This window comes from Pyrus communis, chromosome 4 (genome assembly GCF_963583255.1).
Source record: "Pyrus communis chromosome 4, drPyrComm1.1, whole genome shotgun sequence".
Taxonomy (NCBI): Eukaryota; Viridiplantae; Streptophyta; class Magnoliopsida; order Rosales; family Rosaceae; genus Pyrus; species Pyrus communis.
The window spans coordinates 6,504,396-6,520,668 of record NC_084806.1 but is presented as its reverse complement, the minus strand read 5'-3'; the positions used below and the strand labels follow the sequence as shown (position 1 = coordinate 6,520,668).

The window sequence follows — 16,273 nt, the reverse complement described above, 5'->3', positions numbered from 1 at the left end:
ACAAAATTGACCCTCTAGATATCAATTAGAAAGTGTGACTCGCGCGTTGCTGCGGGAAGTGTCACCTGCGTGTTGCTGCGGGATTGAAAATTTTATGACAAATTATGATTAAAAAATGTAAAAGATAATGCATCCAATGATTGTGGACCTAATGTCATCAAACCAAAGTAAACTTTCATTTAACTAAGTTCTTAGCACTTCAGTTAAATCTCAAGTTTTAAAAACTAGTTCAATTTGACTAAAATTATACAAAGTGAGGGAAAAAGACAAAACAAACAGTTGCGGAAAGGTGTACATTGACACTAATCCTGTAAGTCAAATATGAAAAATGTTAAGAATGTAGAAGCTTAAATTATCCCTAGCATCAGTAGATTAACAATGAAGAAACAAAATCCATATGTTTATATTGATTGTCGCTTGACAATTCAGCATGGGAAAAAATGCAAGAAAAAAATATTGTTAAATATCATGTGAATAAATGAATAACAGTGAACATTACATATAGTATAACATGAATATGCATGTGCATAGTAAATACTACGCAATAATATGCATAGGCAAACACTAACTATCAATTAACCATTTTCATTAACACTTTAAAAAAGTTGTTTAAGTATAAAAAGATCTAATACAAAGAATAGAACACTGAATATTATAAAAAATAAATCCATATAATATACAGACACAAAGATTATGAAAATATATATTATTTGACAATACAAAATCAAGCAATGTCTAAAGATGACAAAAAGATCCCAAATAGTGTTTTTAACCCAAAAAATAAAGATCCTAGATAGTTTATTACAGAAAGCAGAAACGTTAAATCATATGCATTGAAACAATTAACAAATTTTCAATGAGCAATACTAAGTATTTATTACTTAAGATCATTAAGTAATGATTGCTCACCTTTTCATCAACCAGTATACATGCAGACCTGTATATTTATCAGTTGTCATCAGAACAAGCATACTTTAATTTTTACTGCCTTTTTATATGGTTATCAGTTCTGATCCAAGTAAACTAAAAAAACCAATTATAATTAAAGATTTATTAGTTATAGCTAAATCAAACAATGGTTGTATCTCAAGAAGTGAAAGATAATTAGTTGTGCCTAGTTTTATGTCAACACTTCATATTACATCCAATTTAACTATTACAACAATATAGTGACACACTTAACATAAAATTCTGCCAACCATATAACAATAGTAAATCAAGTAATTTGCAAAAATTAGAAATGTATCATAAAAAGTAAATATCTTATCTCATACGTGCTAAAATGATTAACAAATTCTTAGTCAGTCGTATCTTATTAAGACTCGTGGCTGAGAAAATAAGAAGGGAGAAAGAGAGAAATGAAACATTACCATCTAGTCTCTTTAACTGTGCAAAACTTAAAATTCACATAGTCAACAGCCATACTTGAAACCAATAAATAAAAAATTAATAAAACTTCATCAGAGATTCAGAGTAATAGTTAAAATTTTGGAAGACCCAAATAAAAATCATTTAGCTATAAACAGTAAGCAAAAATGTGAAGAAAAAAAATTAGAGATGCACTAAGACCATAATTCATGACTATTATCCAAAATCTCCAAAGTAAACATACAATAAAATAGATTCCTTTCTATTTTTCATCTCTCTCCCTGTTATTTAGTATTGTGATAAGGTTATGATAAGTAATTGTTTTTCCAAAATTTAATAATAATAAACATCACAGTATAAGCTTAACATGAGAGAGAGTCAATCTCTACCATTGATATGTTGATCCTACCATTCCCCTGCATACTTGATCTTTTTTAAGTCCACCTATTGGCAAAAAAATAAAGACAAAACTTGTAACACCATTTAAACAAAAAGAGATTTCTCAATCAGAGAAAGCTTCAATTTCAATTAATTTATTTTGTTATCAATGCAATATTGGAACTTGCATTTGGTTCAAAGAAGTAATGTAAATTGATCAAGCAAAAGAAACTAAAAATAGAATCTATACCAATTGGTTTAAAAGCATTAATCAGTATGACAATGAAAATTTCATACTGAAATCTCACCTTGTGACATTACCTTATATGTGTTCATTTCCTATTTTTCATCAGACGCATTCTCATTCTCTAGTTGTTGAGTTTAATTTTTCTTTCGACTCCCCATGTAGATGGGCTCAACCTCCTTTTGTTTTTCCTAGAATTTTTTCACTGAAATACAAACCTGTACAAGTGTTTGAAAACCTGTATTGGTTATGGATATTAACAAACTGTAGAGAACTTGTTACATAATATACATACCTGCAGCATTAGAACAGATGAGAAACGGTGGGTATCATCAATAGTACTTGTCATCAACATCAACTTATCATCCAAAGCGGCATTTAATTTCTTTTATTCTTCATCATCTATGATATATATGAATAATAGATCTCAAAAGAATGATAAAAAAAAACAAACAAAGTATGGTCGAAATTGCTTTATAATTTCGTATCAATATGGCATGAAAACTTGGTTGATTCATTTGTGAACTAAATTAAAAACAAACTTAAACGTTAATTTAGTGATGAGAGGTTGATTATTCAGTGATAAACTACATATGCACGCCACTGTCTACTTAAGGTGAGCAATTTGAAGATTCTATACCTCAAGCATCTAGAACCCTACATACAAAAGCGGCAAAAACGATGGCCACTACTTCCTGAAAATAAAAAAATCAAACATATACCCGCACTAAAAATCCATATACAACACAACCCCAAAATTAATTATCACCAATTTTTTGTACCAAAATTAATTATCACCAAATTTTTTTTACAGAAAATAGATCCGCAAACTAAACACGACCCAAAAAAATTTTAAATTTTGTTCAACAAAAGATATAAGAGCAGGAACATAAATTATATACCTTAATCAGAAGGGGCCTGCAAACTTCTATACAAAAACCATAAAATTCGAACGGTAACGTTTCCTGAAATAAAAAACAACCAAATCATACACCCACACTAAAAATCCAAACTCATAAACCATGAACACTTTTCCCTGGAAATAAAAAACAACCAAATCACAACCCATACTAAAATCCCAAACAGACAAAGGAAACCCCAATAATTAGTCATCCCACCAAAAACGAAACAGGACCAAAAAAAAAAAATTAAAAATTCTGTTGGAAAAAGATTTAAGAACAAAAACATAAATTATATACCTCACCCAGAAAGGGCTTGCAAGCCTGTACAATAAAACCTTAAAATTCGAAGACCAATGTTTCCTGCAACAAAAAATGAAATCAGATCAAACATCCACACACAAAGTACGAAAAAAATTAAGAAAACGCTCAGCACAAAACGGCAAGACTTGAATTTTACACTAATCAATTAAAAAAAAAATTTCTTGCTAACCAAACAGAAAATAAGATGCGGATGAAGCAACACACCTTAAATGGCGCGATTGGTTTCTGGAAAACAGCCAAAAAAATCCAAAAATGCCTTTCTAGACGACGGAATCGAAATCGAAACGGAGAGACAGACGAAGAGATAGAGAGAGCAAATGAAAAGGAAAAGAGACGGAACAAAATGGAAGACATTTCACCACCAAATTTCAACAAAGAAGTAACAAAGCACCAAAAAACAAAAAAACAAAAAAAAAAAAAATCAAATATTTGCCTTTTGGGTAGTTGAGAAGAAGTGAGATTTAATTACCTGTCAAAGGCTAAATTGGGAGCATGATGGCGCGTCGAAGAGATTGAACAGATGAGGAAGCAAAGATCGAACAGATCTCACAAAGCGGAATCGAAATCGCTAATCGGTTGAAGAGCACAGTTTTTTCCTTTTTGGATTTCTGCGATTTCTGAGGAAATTGGACACCAGGGTTAAAATACACCAGAAGAGTCCGGAAGAGTAAAAACAAAAAGAAGGGAGCACGATGACCAACACGTGTGAAGCATGGCACAAATGCAATTAAACAAATCAAGCAGGGGCAAAAAAGGAAGCACACTGCTCTAGAATAGTGCCACCCGAGTTTGGATTTTAGTATATATAAAATTTCTTTTCACTTGTGTTCATTTTTAGTTATTGGATCAAATAATTTAATCCAAGAAGAATGATGAACAACACAAACATGATTATACAGAAAAATAAAATGAGTTCAGATTTCATTTCCCTTCCTTCACCTGCTTCTTCTTCGTTTCCTCCCTTTTTAAATTAATTTAAATCTTGTCTCTTTAAAATAAAACATGTAATCGTATAAAAGAAGATTTTGCATCTTCGATCTGTTTCTATACAGTTGAATTATTTACAAGTTGTTGTTTTCTTGGTTGGATTTTTATATAAATAAACATGTGAAAAAGGAGGTATGTGTTTATATATTAATTAATGTGTTAGTTTGTGATTAACAAGGATCACTACAAACAAGTTAGTGGTCGTTTATAAACTAATTAAACTACACATTGTTGTCAGTTAAGTAAGATAATGCTACCAGCATTGGAATATGTATTTATGTAATATGAATCTCCAACACCTTGTTACATGTTCCTACTTTTTTCTTGCAACTACCAAACTCGAAAGTTGAAACATGGTTTTTTCATGCGCACTGTGTTCACATAGTTAGCTCTTGGTCTTCTAGTTGGAAACATCACCATGGTCTCCTAATCAAAAAACGACATCTTGGTCTTTCGGTCGAAAAACGTCTTGGTCTTTCGGTTGAAAAATGTCGGTTGATAAAGTTGTGTAAGTGCATTATTACGTGGTGGGATTGTAACTTTTTATGAATTTCCCATTTCTTGCTCAACAGAACTTTGCTTATTTGAGCATTGTACATATAGACCTCGTTAGATCTACAATACTAAATTGAATAAGTTAATTGTTGACAAAAAAAAAAAAAAGTGATTTTGTACATTATTTTTTTTCTTCTGCACTTCTCTATTTATTTAAATCATTTTGTAACAAGGTCTTAAGAGTGACATATACGAATTAATCTACACATACGAGTTAAACTAGCTAATCGTGTCAATAACAACTTTTATAAATAGGTGCATTTCTACCTAACCTATTTTAACAATACGGTGCTATATAAAGAAAAATTTACATAATAAAATCATAGTATTACACATAAGGTAAATCATTACAGGATGGTCCAGTGATTGAGTCAAATTTTATTCCACACAACATGTTATGAGATTGATTCTTAACATTAGTAAATCATATGATGATGATCAAGAAAAGCTAAAATATCTCTGTGAGTCTTTTTAACCCAAAATAAAAAAATAAAAAAAAATTCCATGACGAAGCTATCGTCTGATCAATTTCCCCTTAAAAGAACCTAGTAGGTGCTATGAAATTTGTAATAAACAAACTAATTCAAATCGAGCGGAGTGGTTGACAAATCACAATCGAAGTACAAGTACGTACTGTCGCATTTTTCACACTTGATTCTTCCTACTCAGGGCATCTCCTCTATAAGTAAAAAAAAATCACATTAATATTTTCTAATTGAAATGTTAAATTCTATGTGGCAATAACATTGATTGACAGTAAAAGTAGTTGCTGTCAAATTCCAAAGCAGCTTCAAATGTTTTTTTCTTATTAATTATTAAATGTTTAATTAGTTTAATCTCTTATTATAATTAATTTTAAGTTGACCGCAATTATTCTATTTTTTTCTTCTTTTCAATCAAGCAAGGTGAACATATTACTGATTAAACTTTAAACGTTCTATATTAAATTTTAATTAGTTTAATAATTTATTTTGTAAAATAATAATTTAATTTGACATATCAGCTAGAGTCAAAACTTTAAAAAATATCAAAATGCCACAAAAGCTGTCAAAATTTAAATTTTATGTTTAAAATTTGGCTGCTTCTTGATCTGATGCTGCCACCATTATTTTAGATAATTTTGTCAGCACGTTTTCCAAGCTGACTTATTTGGACGACAGTCAATTTCACTTTCAAACTGCGATAAAAAAAATAATCATATAAATATATGCTTCAACGAGAGTTTGATCACACAAGTTTCTCTGACTTTCACGTTAACGCTCTACATAAATTCCACTGGCTTTAGTTTACCGATCGCTCGATCACACTCTCTCTCCGATAGCCATTGAATTCTTTAATCCGTCATTCACACAAATACGCCGTCGTTTCACTCCGTTTCCTTATAACCATCAGTTCATCAGCCCATCAGTCATCAGCATCTCAGTGTTCTTCTCGCTGTAAAGCATTGCACTTTAATCTCAGACGGCGATATGTATGCGGTGAAACAACCCGCCACTGCTGCTCTTAAGTCAACCGCGGCCGTTGACCGCCGGGTGAACGGGTCCGGGAACTACGTCAGGGTCGGGAAGGCCCGGGTGCCCAGTTCCGGGACACGGGTCTATAGGCACGGATCAGTGAGAGCCGTGATCAGCGGCGGAGACAAGGCGTCCGTGGAGGCTGCGACGCCATTGCAGAGCAAAGGCGTTAGTGGGTTGTCTTCTTCTTCTTCTTCTTCTTCTTCTGTAGGTGGAGAGATCCAGGTGAAAGCGGTGGTGACGATCAGGAAGAAGATGAAGGAGAAGGTCATAGAGAAGATTGAGGATCAGTGGGAGTTCTTTGTCAATGGGATTGGACAGGGGATTCGGATTCAGCTCATCAGTGAGCAAGTTGATCCTGGTAATTACTTTTAAGTATTTTCTTAATCATTACTTTTTAAAGATTTGGTGTTGCTTGAATTTAATTCGCTTTAATTATTTACTATTCTCTTAATTACAACTAATTAAAGATTCTAACTTTTTTGCTTCCTTTTAAATCATTTTATATGTTCTTTAATGGGTAGGGAGTAATCATTATGTGTGTTCTTTGTATGATTTAATTTGTCCATTTTCTGTTTATTTTTACATTTTTAGCGCCAAAAAGTGTGTTTTATTTGCTCTGTAATTCCGTTTCGTACTTGTTCTGTTTTGGCATTGTGTTTCCTAATTTGGAGCAGTTTGATTAACCTTTGTTATTTGTTTTACAGTTACAAATGCAGGAAAGAGTGTCCAATCCGCCGTGAGAGGGTGGCTGCCAAAGCCGGTGCCTTCGGAGTATGCAAACATTGTTGAATATGCTGCTGACTTCAAAGTCCCATCCGACTTTGGCTGTCCTGGGGCAATTATGGTTTCCAATCTGCAGGGCAAAGAGTTCTACTTGTTGGAGATTGTCATTCATGGTTTCGACGGAGGCCCCATTTTCTTCCCTGCAAACACTTGGATCCATTCACGCAAAGATAATCCGGAAAGTAGAATTATCTTCAAAAATCAAGTACGAATCGTTGCTTTTGTATCTCAGATTTTTACGGAAGTAAATATTGCATGAATAATCTTGCAAGAGGTATGCTTTACATTGTCTTGTTGTTGTAAACAGGCATGTCTTCCTGCACAAACACCGCCGGGCCTTAAAGATCTTCGACATGAAGACTTACTCAGCATTCGGGGTAATGGGAAAGGCACGCGAAAGGAACATGATAGAATCTATGATTATGAAATTTACAATGAATTGGGAAATCCTGATAAGAGTGAAGATCTGGCTAGGCCGGTCCTTGGTGGCGAGGAGAGGCCTTATCCTAGGCGCTGTAGGACTGGCCGTCCTCCAACGAAGACAGGTGTGTATATGTTCTTTCTCTATATTGGTTAGTGTAAGTACAATTTTCCATATTGCATTCATTTTGGAGCATTGACATCTTACTGTGCTGATTTGATGGCATTCGAACAGATTCTCTTACCGAAAGTAGAATCGAAAAGCCTCATCCAGTTTATGTGCCTCGGGATGAGACTTTCGAGGAAATTAAGCAGAATGCTTTCTCCACTGGAAGATTGAAGGCTTTGCTTCACAATCTCATACCGTCTCTTGCTGTTACATTGTCAAGTACAGACAATCCTTTCGAGTGCTTCTCTGATATAGATGACCTATATGTTGATGGTGTCCTCATGAAATGGAAAGAGGAGGAGAAGAAAGAAGGCAAGAAACTGTTTCTGGGCAGCATGGTGAAAGAGGTTTTTTCCGCTGGAGAAAGGTGGTTGAAATACGAAATCCCCGCTGTTATTAAAAGTAAGTGCACATTTTCTCCTTCTATCCTCAATCTTTTCCCTTGTTTTGTAAGATTGGAAGCTCCAAAATGCATCAGTTTAATTCCGTCTTGAATCTCACTTCTTTCTCCTGTTGTTTAATTTGTGTGGCTAGTGGATAGATTCTCGTGGTTGCGCGATAATGAATTTGCACGCCAAACTTTAGCTGGGGTCAATCCAGTCAACATTGAGATTTTGAAGGTAACTTACAAACAAATCCTTTGTAAACTACTCTCTACTTTTAAATCAAATGCCCTTTTGAGAGTCCTGAAGTTGGGTTCTATTTCACAGGAATTTCCGATTCTCAGCAAGCTAGATCCTGCTGTTTACGGTCCTCCCAAATCTGCTATCACAAAGGAATTGTTAGAGCAAGAAATCAATGGGATGAGTGTAGATAAGGTAATAATGTCTGAATTCCTGTTTTCCGATATATCATCTGTAGTATGAACCAACCGGAAGTGTAGAATTTTGTAACGTAGGGAAATGCAAACATGCTTTTACGCGAAGGCATATCTAACAGTAACATTTTATCGTGCCAGGCGATTGAGGAGAAGAGACTGTTTATACTCGATCACCATGACACATATATGCCATTTATTGAGAGGATGAACGCCTTGCCTGGGAGAAAAGCTTATGCCTCTAGGACGGTGTTCTTCTATACCCCTACTGGTATTATGAGGCCTATAGCTATTGAGCTTTCACTTCCACCAACGGCTTCATCCCCGCAATATAAACGTGTTTATACTCACGGGCATCATGCTACTACACATTGGATTTGGAAGCTAGCCAAAGCTCATGTTTGCTCAAATGATGCTGGCATTCATCAACTAGTCAATCACTGGTAAACATTATTTTGGATCTGTGTGGTTTACATTGTCGGTGTTTTACCAATTAACAACAATTTTAGAATAGGATGTCAACACTTCTAATGTGTTTGGTAATTGTGTAACTGTCACCTAGGTTGAGGACTCATGCTTGCGTCGAGCCATATATAATTGCGACTCATAGACAGCTTAGCTCAATGCACCCCATTTTCAAGCTACTCCACCCTCACATGCGCTACACCTTGGAAATCAACGCACTGGCGCGGCAAAGTTTGATAAACGGAGGGGGAATAATTGAGGCTTCTTACAATCCAGGAAAGTACGCCATGGAGATAAGCTCTGCAGCCTACGAGGAGATGTGGAGGTTTGACATGGAAGCATTACCAGCTGATCTTCTTCGAAGGTAAGGTTTGAACAAGTGAATAGAGGCACTATTGCCGTGTTATTATTTCCAGAATTAACTGAGCGATTATTTGACACTTGTATTAACATCTTCCAGAGGCATGGCTGTGGAAGATCCTTCGGCTCCTTGTGGCGTGAAGCTCGTAATTGAGGACTATCCATACGCTGCGGATGGTCTCCTTGTATGGTCTGCTATAAAAGAATGGGTAGAATCCTATGTAGGACACTACTACTCCGAGCCAAATTCTGTAACGTCTGACATTGAGCTCCAACAGTGGTGGAGTGAGATCAAGAATAAGGGTCACCACGACAAACGAAATGAGCCCTGGTGGTCTAAACTCGATACCAAAGACGACTTATGCGGTATACTTACAACGATTATTTGGGTCGCTTCAGGTCAACACGCAGCCATCAACTTTGGCCAGTACCCTTTTGGTGGTTATGTACCAAACCGTCCTACGATTATGAGAAAACTCATTCCGCAAGAAGACGGCCCTGATTACGAGAAGTTTATTTCTAACCCGCAGCAAACTTTTCTGTCCTCCTTGGCAACTAGACTTCAAGCCACCAAGATAATGGCCGTACAAGATACGCTCTCAACTCACTCCCCCGATGAAGAGTACTTGGGTCAGGTGAACCCGCTGGAATCCCATTGGATCAACGATAATGAAGTTATGAAGTTGTTCAATAGATTCTCTGACAGACTCAAGGAGATAGACCAGACAATTAACCTACGAAACAAAGATAGCCATCTTAAAAACAGAAGCGGAGCTGGCATTCCACCATACGAATTGCTGCTTACCACCTCAGGCCCTGGAGTAACTGGCCGCGGAATCCCCAATAGCATTTCTATTTGATAGCTTTGCTCGGATCAATGTTTTGGTATGTTCCTTTTGTTTCACTCTGTCGGAAGCTTGTACGCTCAAGCGATTAGCTTCTTAATCAATAAACAATGTGCAATTTTAGCTTGTTTATAAAACTAGTGACAGATCTGTGATCATTGTAGGACTGTTTGTGTTTAAATCGCAAATACTTTAGAATGATGAACAATCTTTGCTTGGTGCTCAAGTATTGTATTTACTTTCGGTGGCAAATCTAACCTAACTTTAGAAGAAAGAAACTGGAAATTATAACTCGGATACTGTAAGTTTGATCAATACCTTCCTCAACACTTAACATTGAGCATTCTTTGGTAATCCATAGATGAATGTTACGCTTTGTTTTTTCTTATACCGCACAACCTACAAGTGATGTAAACGAAACAGAAATCGTGTTTAACCAAGGACGAAATAACTTGAAGTTGAATATAACTTTCCTTATCAACTGACTTAATCAATGCGCGCAATGTTACACTGACTCCAAACGAATGCCACTTTCAGAGTTGGCCTCGACAATCTTCGCCTCAACATTTGACATCAGCTTTCTAGTAGTTAGTTCTTCCTGGCCCAGCACACTAAATAATAGAGGCGTTGTCTCTGTCATCCATACACAACCCCTAGAAAATAATCCAAAAAATAGTTCAAAAAGTCAGTTTCAACTCGAGTAATAATTCAAGAAAAAATAATTCAAAAAGTCAGTTTCAACTTGAGTAATAATTCAAGAAGTCAAATCACCGTTTACTCCCAGATTACTCTCCCTCCTAATATATATTGATTGGATCCCACAGTTAGTAGAGAGAGAAACGGAAGGGAAGAAGAAGAAGAATGAATGCCTCTTGAGTTTAATAGAGGGGCATAACAGGAATTATAAGAGAGTGCATTGGACTCGCTTCTGAGCGAGTATGCCTAGCAATTCTCTTTAACAAAAGGTTATTCCCGGCTTTCTGGTCGATGCGCACACTGCCTCAACTAACAAAAAATTGACCAAATAAGACCAAAAAGTGACTTAAGATTGAATCAAGGGTTTGATCGGATTCTCAATGATTAAGCTCCTAACCAAAAAATCTACTTACCTACTTTTGCCACCAAAATCTCAACTGGGTAATCACCATTTTCACTCCAAACCCATCAAAATCCCAGCTTTAAGCTCCCTAATTAAGCTCCTAAGTAAACTCCTACTCCTCCATGGCGGACCCTCTAAAAGGAGAGGATCCGCCTTCCCAACTCACCCTTCTTCTCGATTCAAATCACAACAACCGTCACCAAGCACCAGAAGGAGAATGCAAAGATACCCAATTGGACCAGACCCTCCAACGGCTAGAAACGTTTCTCACTCTATTGGGCTTCAGTCAATCTTCTTGGTTGAGGTTTGCGCTGTCCTGGACTGCTCTGGTTCTTCTCGGTGTTGTTCTCCCGGTGGTGGTGCTAGAGATATTCAACTGTTCGGACTGCGACAAGTATCAGGTTAAATGGTTCGAGCTCACTATCGTGGCATCGCAGGCGGTTCTGGCGGCGGTCTCTTTGCTCTGCATCTCTCACTGTCTTCGCAAGTATGGCATTCGGAGGTTCCTCTTTGTTGATCGCTATAGTGGCCGTATCGTTCGGTTTCGAAACGATTACATCAAGCAGATTAAGGTATGATATGAAATGGTTTGCTTGATAATTGTGTTGTGAACATGTTGTGTGTGCTTTGTATATCAACCGTGAATTCTTCTGTGCTCCAGTGTATGACATGCATCGAATGAATGAATTTTGGGATGTGCGGCCAAAGGTCTAATAGCCATCGATGTCGGTGCATACTAGCATACTAGAACTTCCCTGTATAAACTTCAAGTTTTATGATATGAGCATAGTTGTCAGAAATGAGATAATCCAAATTTATGTTTGAACGTGAAGTTAAGGTGTCCTCTTTGGTCTGACTTCAAATTCGTTAGACCTACATGCGTGATGAGTACATATTATCTGTACAAATCTGTCATGCGTCTACTAACCCTACGGGTTAGATGGTATGCACATAATGTGCTTACCAGAATTCAGCATATTTTAGTTTCTAATTCGAGAGCTGCAGGTGAAAACATAATTGAAATCTTCCATCTTCGCTTTCTGTCAGTTTTGTATTTGTTTACCAATGCTGATTAGGCATAGCACACACTAACTGCAGCCTGCAAATATTGGAATAACGAACCAAATATAGAGTACTTGTTGCCAGTATTAACTATGTCATTTCTTTCTTTAAACTTTTATAGACATTTTTTGCCAGAGGCTTCCAGTGGTTAATGTGCTAAGAATTTTCCTTGGGTATCGTATCTTTGCAGGATTCTTTACGTCTGCTCATTTGGTGGGCACTGCCATGTTTTCTTTTGAAAACTCTGCGAGAGGTCATCCGCATGATATATGTCCGTCACGAGTCATGGTGGCTGTCATTTGCTGTATTAGTAGCTTTGGTTCTATCATGGGCTTATGTGAGTACAATCACTCTAACAGCCAGCATTTTGTTTCACTTGGTCTGCAACTTGCAAGTTATCCACTTTGATGATTATGGAAGGCTCTTTGAAAGGGATTCTAATGTGTTGCTATTTATGGAGGAGCATATTCGCCTGCGGTATCATCTCCATAAAATAAGCCATAGGTTCCGGATCTTCCTTCTTGTGCAGTTTATAATCGTCACCACAAGCCAGTTTGTGACTCTACTCGAGCTCACAATATACAGTGGAAAAATCACTGTAATAAACAGTGGCGATTTTGCAGTAAGTTCAATACTTTCCATGTATCTACTTCTCGGTTGATTAACTTCTCACTCTTACAGGCTTAGATTTAAAACCATATTGGATTCCCCCTTTTAAGACTGGACCTCTCTGAAAACTCTCTAATCATCATTGACTGCAGACTAAAATTCAGTGCATTAAATTTCCTTCCTCTTTTTCCTTCAAATATTCAGGTCTCCACAATTGTTCAGGTTGTCGGCATTACTATTTCCCTGCACGCAGCTACTAAAATTTCTGGTAGAGCCCAAGGTATAACGACAGTTGCCAGTAGATGGCATGCGTTAATGACATGCAGTTCTAACAATTCATCTCACAACAGAAGTTCAGACAGTTTGATGAACTTTGAGGCCGCCAACAGATTGAGTTCACTGCATATAAGTTACTCTGAGAGTGATTTGGAGTCAGCAGATTATGTTCACGTGCCTACAAATTCCCAGCTGGCTTCACATATGGCTTCATATCACAAAAGACAAGCTTTTGGTATGCATCAGCTTATGCTGTTTCAGTTGTTCCCGTTCATTTCAAACCTTAAATTTCGAGCATTCTGTTTACCATTTTTGTGTTTGAAAAGAAGGCGCTTCGATCATCTTGTATTACTTGCTGCTTGGCATATATGGCTTTCGTTTTATTCATTTCCCGTAGTTCAGCCTTACTGGTTATTTATTGTGGCTCATGCTCTATCCCTTTCTGCAATGCAGTGTTATACTTGCAAACCAATCACGGGGGGATAACGATTTTCGGATGGATGGTCGATAGAGACCTCCTCACCACGATCTTTTTCATCGAACCATCTCTGATTACCTTTGTTCTTGGACAGACAATAGCTTTTTCGTCCACTTGATACATTCATCTGTCCTGGTTTGCACCTTCATCTCTTCCATTATTTACCCATGAAATCCTTAGAAAGCTGTTTGCGTAACGATGTGGTTCTGTGAAGTGTACAAGGGTATGTGGAGGGGGAATAACTGAGGCTTCTTTTAGTCCGGGAAAGTACGCCATGGAGGTCAGCTCTGTAGCCTACAAGGAGTATGTGGAGGTTTGACATGGAGTCATTACCACCTGACCTTGCGGCTTGAAGCTTTTAAATGAGCCTTAAGACGACTTGCCGTGAGGCCGTCGAGGGAGGCAGTCATGTCCTCGTCGTTCTTGGTCATCTTCGCCAGAGCCCTGCTGGCGTCCTTGCCGGGAACATTGCGAACGGCCCGCCGGACCGTAAACGACTTGCCGTCCGAGACGTCGAAGACGCGGCCTTTGAGCGCCATTGTATATCGTGTTCGATGGGTCAGTGCCGTTTTACTGGATCAGCTGCTGCGCTGTGAACTCCATCGCCGTGTTGGCGAGGGCGAAGATGGTAAATATGAAGACTTTGGAGGTTGTTGGGTATCGGAGTAGATGAATGCTCCATTTGTCGATGGTCTGATTTTTAAGTTCTTCGCCCACCAAAAATTAAATTGCAGATTTTTTTAGCGACGTTTTGAATTAAATGCCACGTTTTGAATTAAACGTCTCGTTTTGAAATGTCGTAAATTAAACATCTATTATTTTTGTAAATTTGATTAAACATTTTTCCTACCATTTTGGTACTTTAATTTTATTTCATTAGAAGTCTATTTACGTTAGCATTCCTTTTTTCCCTCCTATCTTTATGCATCTCTTATTATAATGATTGGAGATTTTTTTTATTTTTTATTAAACTATTTATTTTAGTAAATTAAATATAATGTAACAAAACTCGTTGTTAGGTATGTTTGATTATAATGGTACATTTAATTACTTGGTACATTTGAATTTTTGGTCCATTTGGCTTCTTGGTACATTTGAATTTTTTATACATTTAGCTTTTTTGTACATTTGAATTTTATTACTTTTTTGTTCTAATAATGAGGAATTACTTTAATTAATTATTATTATTTTTGATAGAAAGAGTCGATAACAATGTAAAAGTTTAAATTACTTTAATTAATTATTTTTTCTTTCTAGAAAGAGTCATTAATCAACGGATAATAACTTTTTTGTTAATTCAAAATTATATGATTTATCGTTATTATTTAGCATTATATCCATTTGTCACATCCCGGCCCGGGACGGATCACTTCTCGGGCCCGCTCCACCACCGTTGCACGATATTGTCCACTTTGGACTTACCATTCCCTCACGGTTTTGTTTTTTGGGAACTCACGAGCAACTTCCCAGTGGGTCACCCATCATGAGATTGCTCTAGCCTCCTTCTCGCTTAACTTCGGAGTTCCCATGGAACCCGAAGCCAGTGAACTCCCAAAAGGCCTCGTGCTAGGTAAGGATGAGAATATACATATAAGGATCATTCCCCTGGGCGATGTGGGATGTCACACAATAATAAGGATTTATCTCCGATCAACTAAAAGTTGTTCCATAGACTTATCTACCAAAAAACAAGACTATCTAGAGCATTGTGCTTGAATCAAACATATTTTTAAACATTCCAAAAAGATGAATATTCATTTAAATATATTTTATAATTGAGTACGTTTTAATTCGGGATTGGTACATTTTTGTTTGACGTTGGTACGTTTTCATTTAATGTTGATACGTTTCCATTTGGCATGGGTGTACATTTAGATTTGAAAAGTTTAAATTTTTAAACTTAAATATGGTTGAAATTATTTAAAATATATAGTAGATATTTAAATGTAAATTAATTTCAATTAATTTGAAGTAGTTCAAGTCTGAGTATCTTAATCATATGTTTTAAAAGCTTAATCAAAAACTAAAAAAACATAAATGTTTAGTCTACAAAAATCTAAAATGAGACATCTAATTCTAATTCTCTCATATTTTTTTATTAGTGACAAAATTAACGGTGGATATGACAGTGATTTGGATGGGTATTGGGTAGGCAAGTTTGGAATTTCTCTTTCTGTAAATTAATACATAAGAATATTATTAATATTTATGATATTTTTAGCCGGTTCGCCCTGTCTGACCCGGTTCATTCGGTCCGACCCGGTTCAGCCGTCCAACAGTCGGTTCATTCGGTCCGACCCTTTTTTCCCAGTTAGACCGTTCGCCCGGTTCGGACGGTTCAAATAATTTGTTTTTGAATAAAATCATATTTCAGAACCACAGAAGTCGAACAGCAATCCTCAACCCCCTCTCTTTCTCTCGAATCAAGATAATCTCTGTCTCTCAAACCACTTCGAAACCCTAATCCAACTCTAGTGCTTTGTTGACAAGAATGGCAGCAAAGTTGGTTCTCTGCATCTTGTTGTCTTTTGAATCTTTTGTATAACCTTACTCCTATCCCGTCCAATAAAATTTTAACTCAAGCAAAATAGCACGAATCCATAAAACACTTGCAATGT

At 36.6% G+C, this 16,273-nt stretch overlaps 2 protein-coding genes and 1 long non-coding RNA gene across 5 annotated transcripts; 2 read left to right on the top strand and 1 right to left on the bottom strand.

Annotated features, from left to right (window-relative positions):
* Nucleotides 1–2,284: 2,284 nt before the first annotated feature.
* Nucleotides 2,285–3,832, bottom strand: LOC137730664 (uncharacterized). The gene is made up of 4 exons (XR_011068202.1): nucleotides 3,683–3,832; nucleotides 3,190–3,252; nucleotides 2,893–2,955; nucleotides 2,285–2,685 (listed from the first exon to the last, which is right to left on the bottom strand). It is a non-coding gene; the product is annotated as an uncharacterized lncRNA (long non-coding RNA).
* A 2,175-nt stretch (nucleotides 3,833–6,007) lies between these two features.
* On the top strand, nucleotides 6,008–10,357 carry LOC137732172 (lipoxygenase 6, chloroplastic-like). Its single transcript, XM_068471473.1, has 9 exons — nucleotides 6,008–6,630; nucleotides 6,977–7,260; nucleotides 7,363–7,600; nucleotides 7,711–8,046; nucleotides 8,179–8,264; nucleotides 8,355–8,462; nucleotides 8,603–8,904; nucleotides 9,024–9,290; nucleotides 9,387–10,357. Exons 1-9 carry the CDS (start codon nucleotides 6,225–6,227, stop codon nucleotides 10,144–10,146), a joined length of 2,787 nt encoding a protein of 928 aa, XP_068327574.1. The 5' UTR covers nucleotides 6,008–6,224; the 3' UTR covers nucleotides 10,147–10,357.
* An 865-nt stretch (nucleotides 10,358–11,222) lies between these two features.
* On the top strand, nucleotides 11,223–14,426 carry LOC137732306 (uncharacterized). 3 transcript variants are annotated; one of them, XM_068471613.1, is made up of 5 exons: nucleotides 11,223–11,802; nucleotides 12,483–12,914; nucleotides 13,106–13,412; nucleotides 13,631–13,790; nucleotides 13,870–14,426. In XM_068471613.1, the coding sequence occupies exons 1-4, from the start codon at nucleotides 11,353–11,355 to the stop codon at nucleotides 13,771–13,773; spliced, it is 1,332 nt and encodes a 443-aa protein (XP_068327714.1). In that variant the 5' UTR covers nucleotides 11,223–11,352; the 3' UTR covers nucleotides 13,774–13,790; nucleotides 13,870–14,426. The 3 variants fall into 3 exon arrangements, with proteins under 3 accessions (XP_068327714.1, XP_068327715.1, XP_068327713.1); XM_068471614.1 differs by having other exon boundaries at nucleotides 13,124–13,412; nucleotides 13,631–14,426; XM_068471612.1 differs by having other exon boundaries at nucleotides 13,631–14,426.
* Nucleotides 14,427–16,273: the final 1,847 nt, after the last annotated feature.

Bases quoted from the DNA above. Each gene is read 5' to 3' on its own strand.
- LOC137732172 (XM_068471473.1), top strand. From the start codon at position 6,225: ATGTATGCGGTGAAACAACCCGCCACTGCTGCTCTTAAGTCAACCGCG. The intron at 7,601-7,710 runs GTGTGTATATGT...GCATTCGAACAG, and splicing joins CCGTCCTCCAACGAAGACAG to ATTCTCTTACCGAAAGTAGA. The intron at 8,905-9,023 runs GTAAACATTATT...ACTGTCACCTAG, and splicing joins CATCAACTAGTCAATCACTG to GTTGAGGACTCATGCTTGCG.
- LOC137732306 (XM_068471613.1), top strand. From the start codon at position 11,353: ATGGCGGACCCTCTAAAAGGAGAGGATCCGCCTTCCCAACTCACCCTT. The intron at 11,803-12,482 runs GTATGATATGAA...GTATCTTTGCAG, and splicing joins ATTACATCAAGCAGATTAAG to GATTCTTTACGTCTGCTCAT. The intron at 13,413-13,630 runs GTATGCATCAGC...TCTGCAATGCAG, and splicing joins TCACAAAAGACAAGCTTTTG to TGTTATACTTGCAAACCAAT.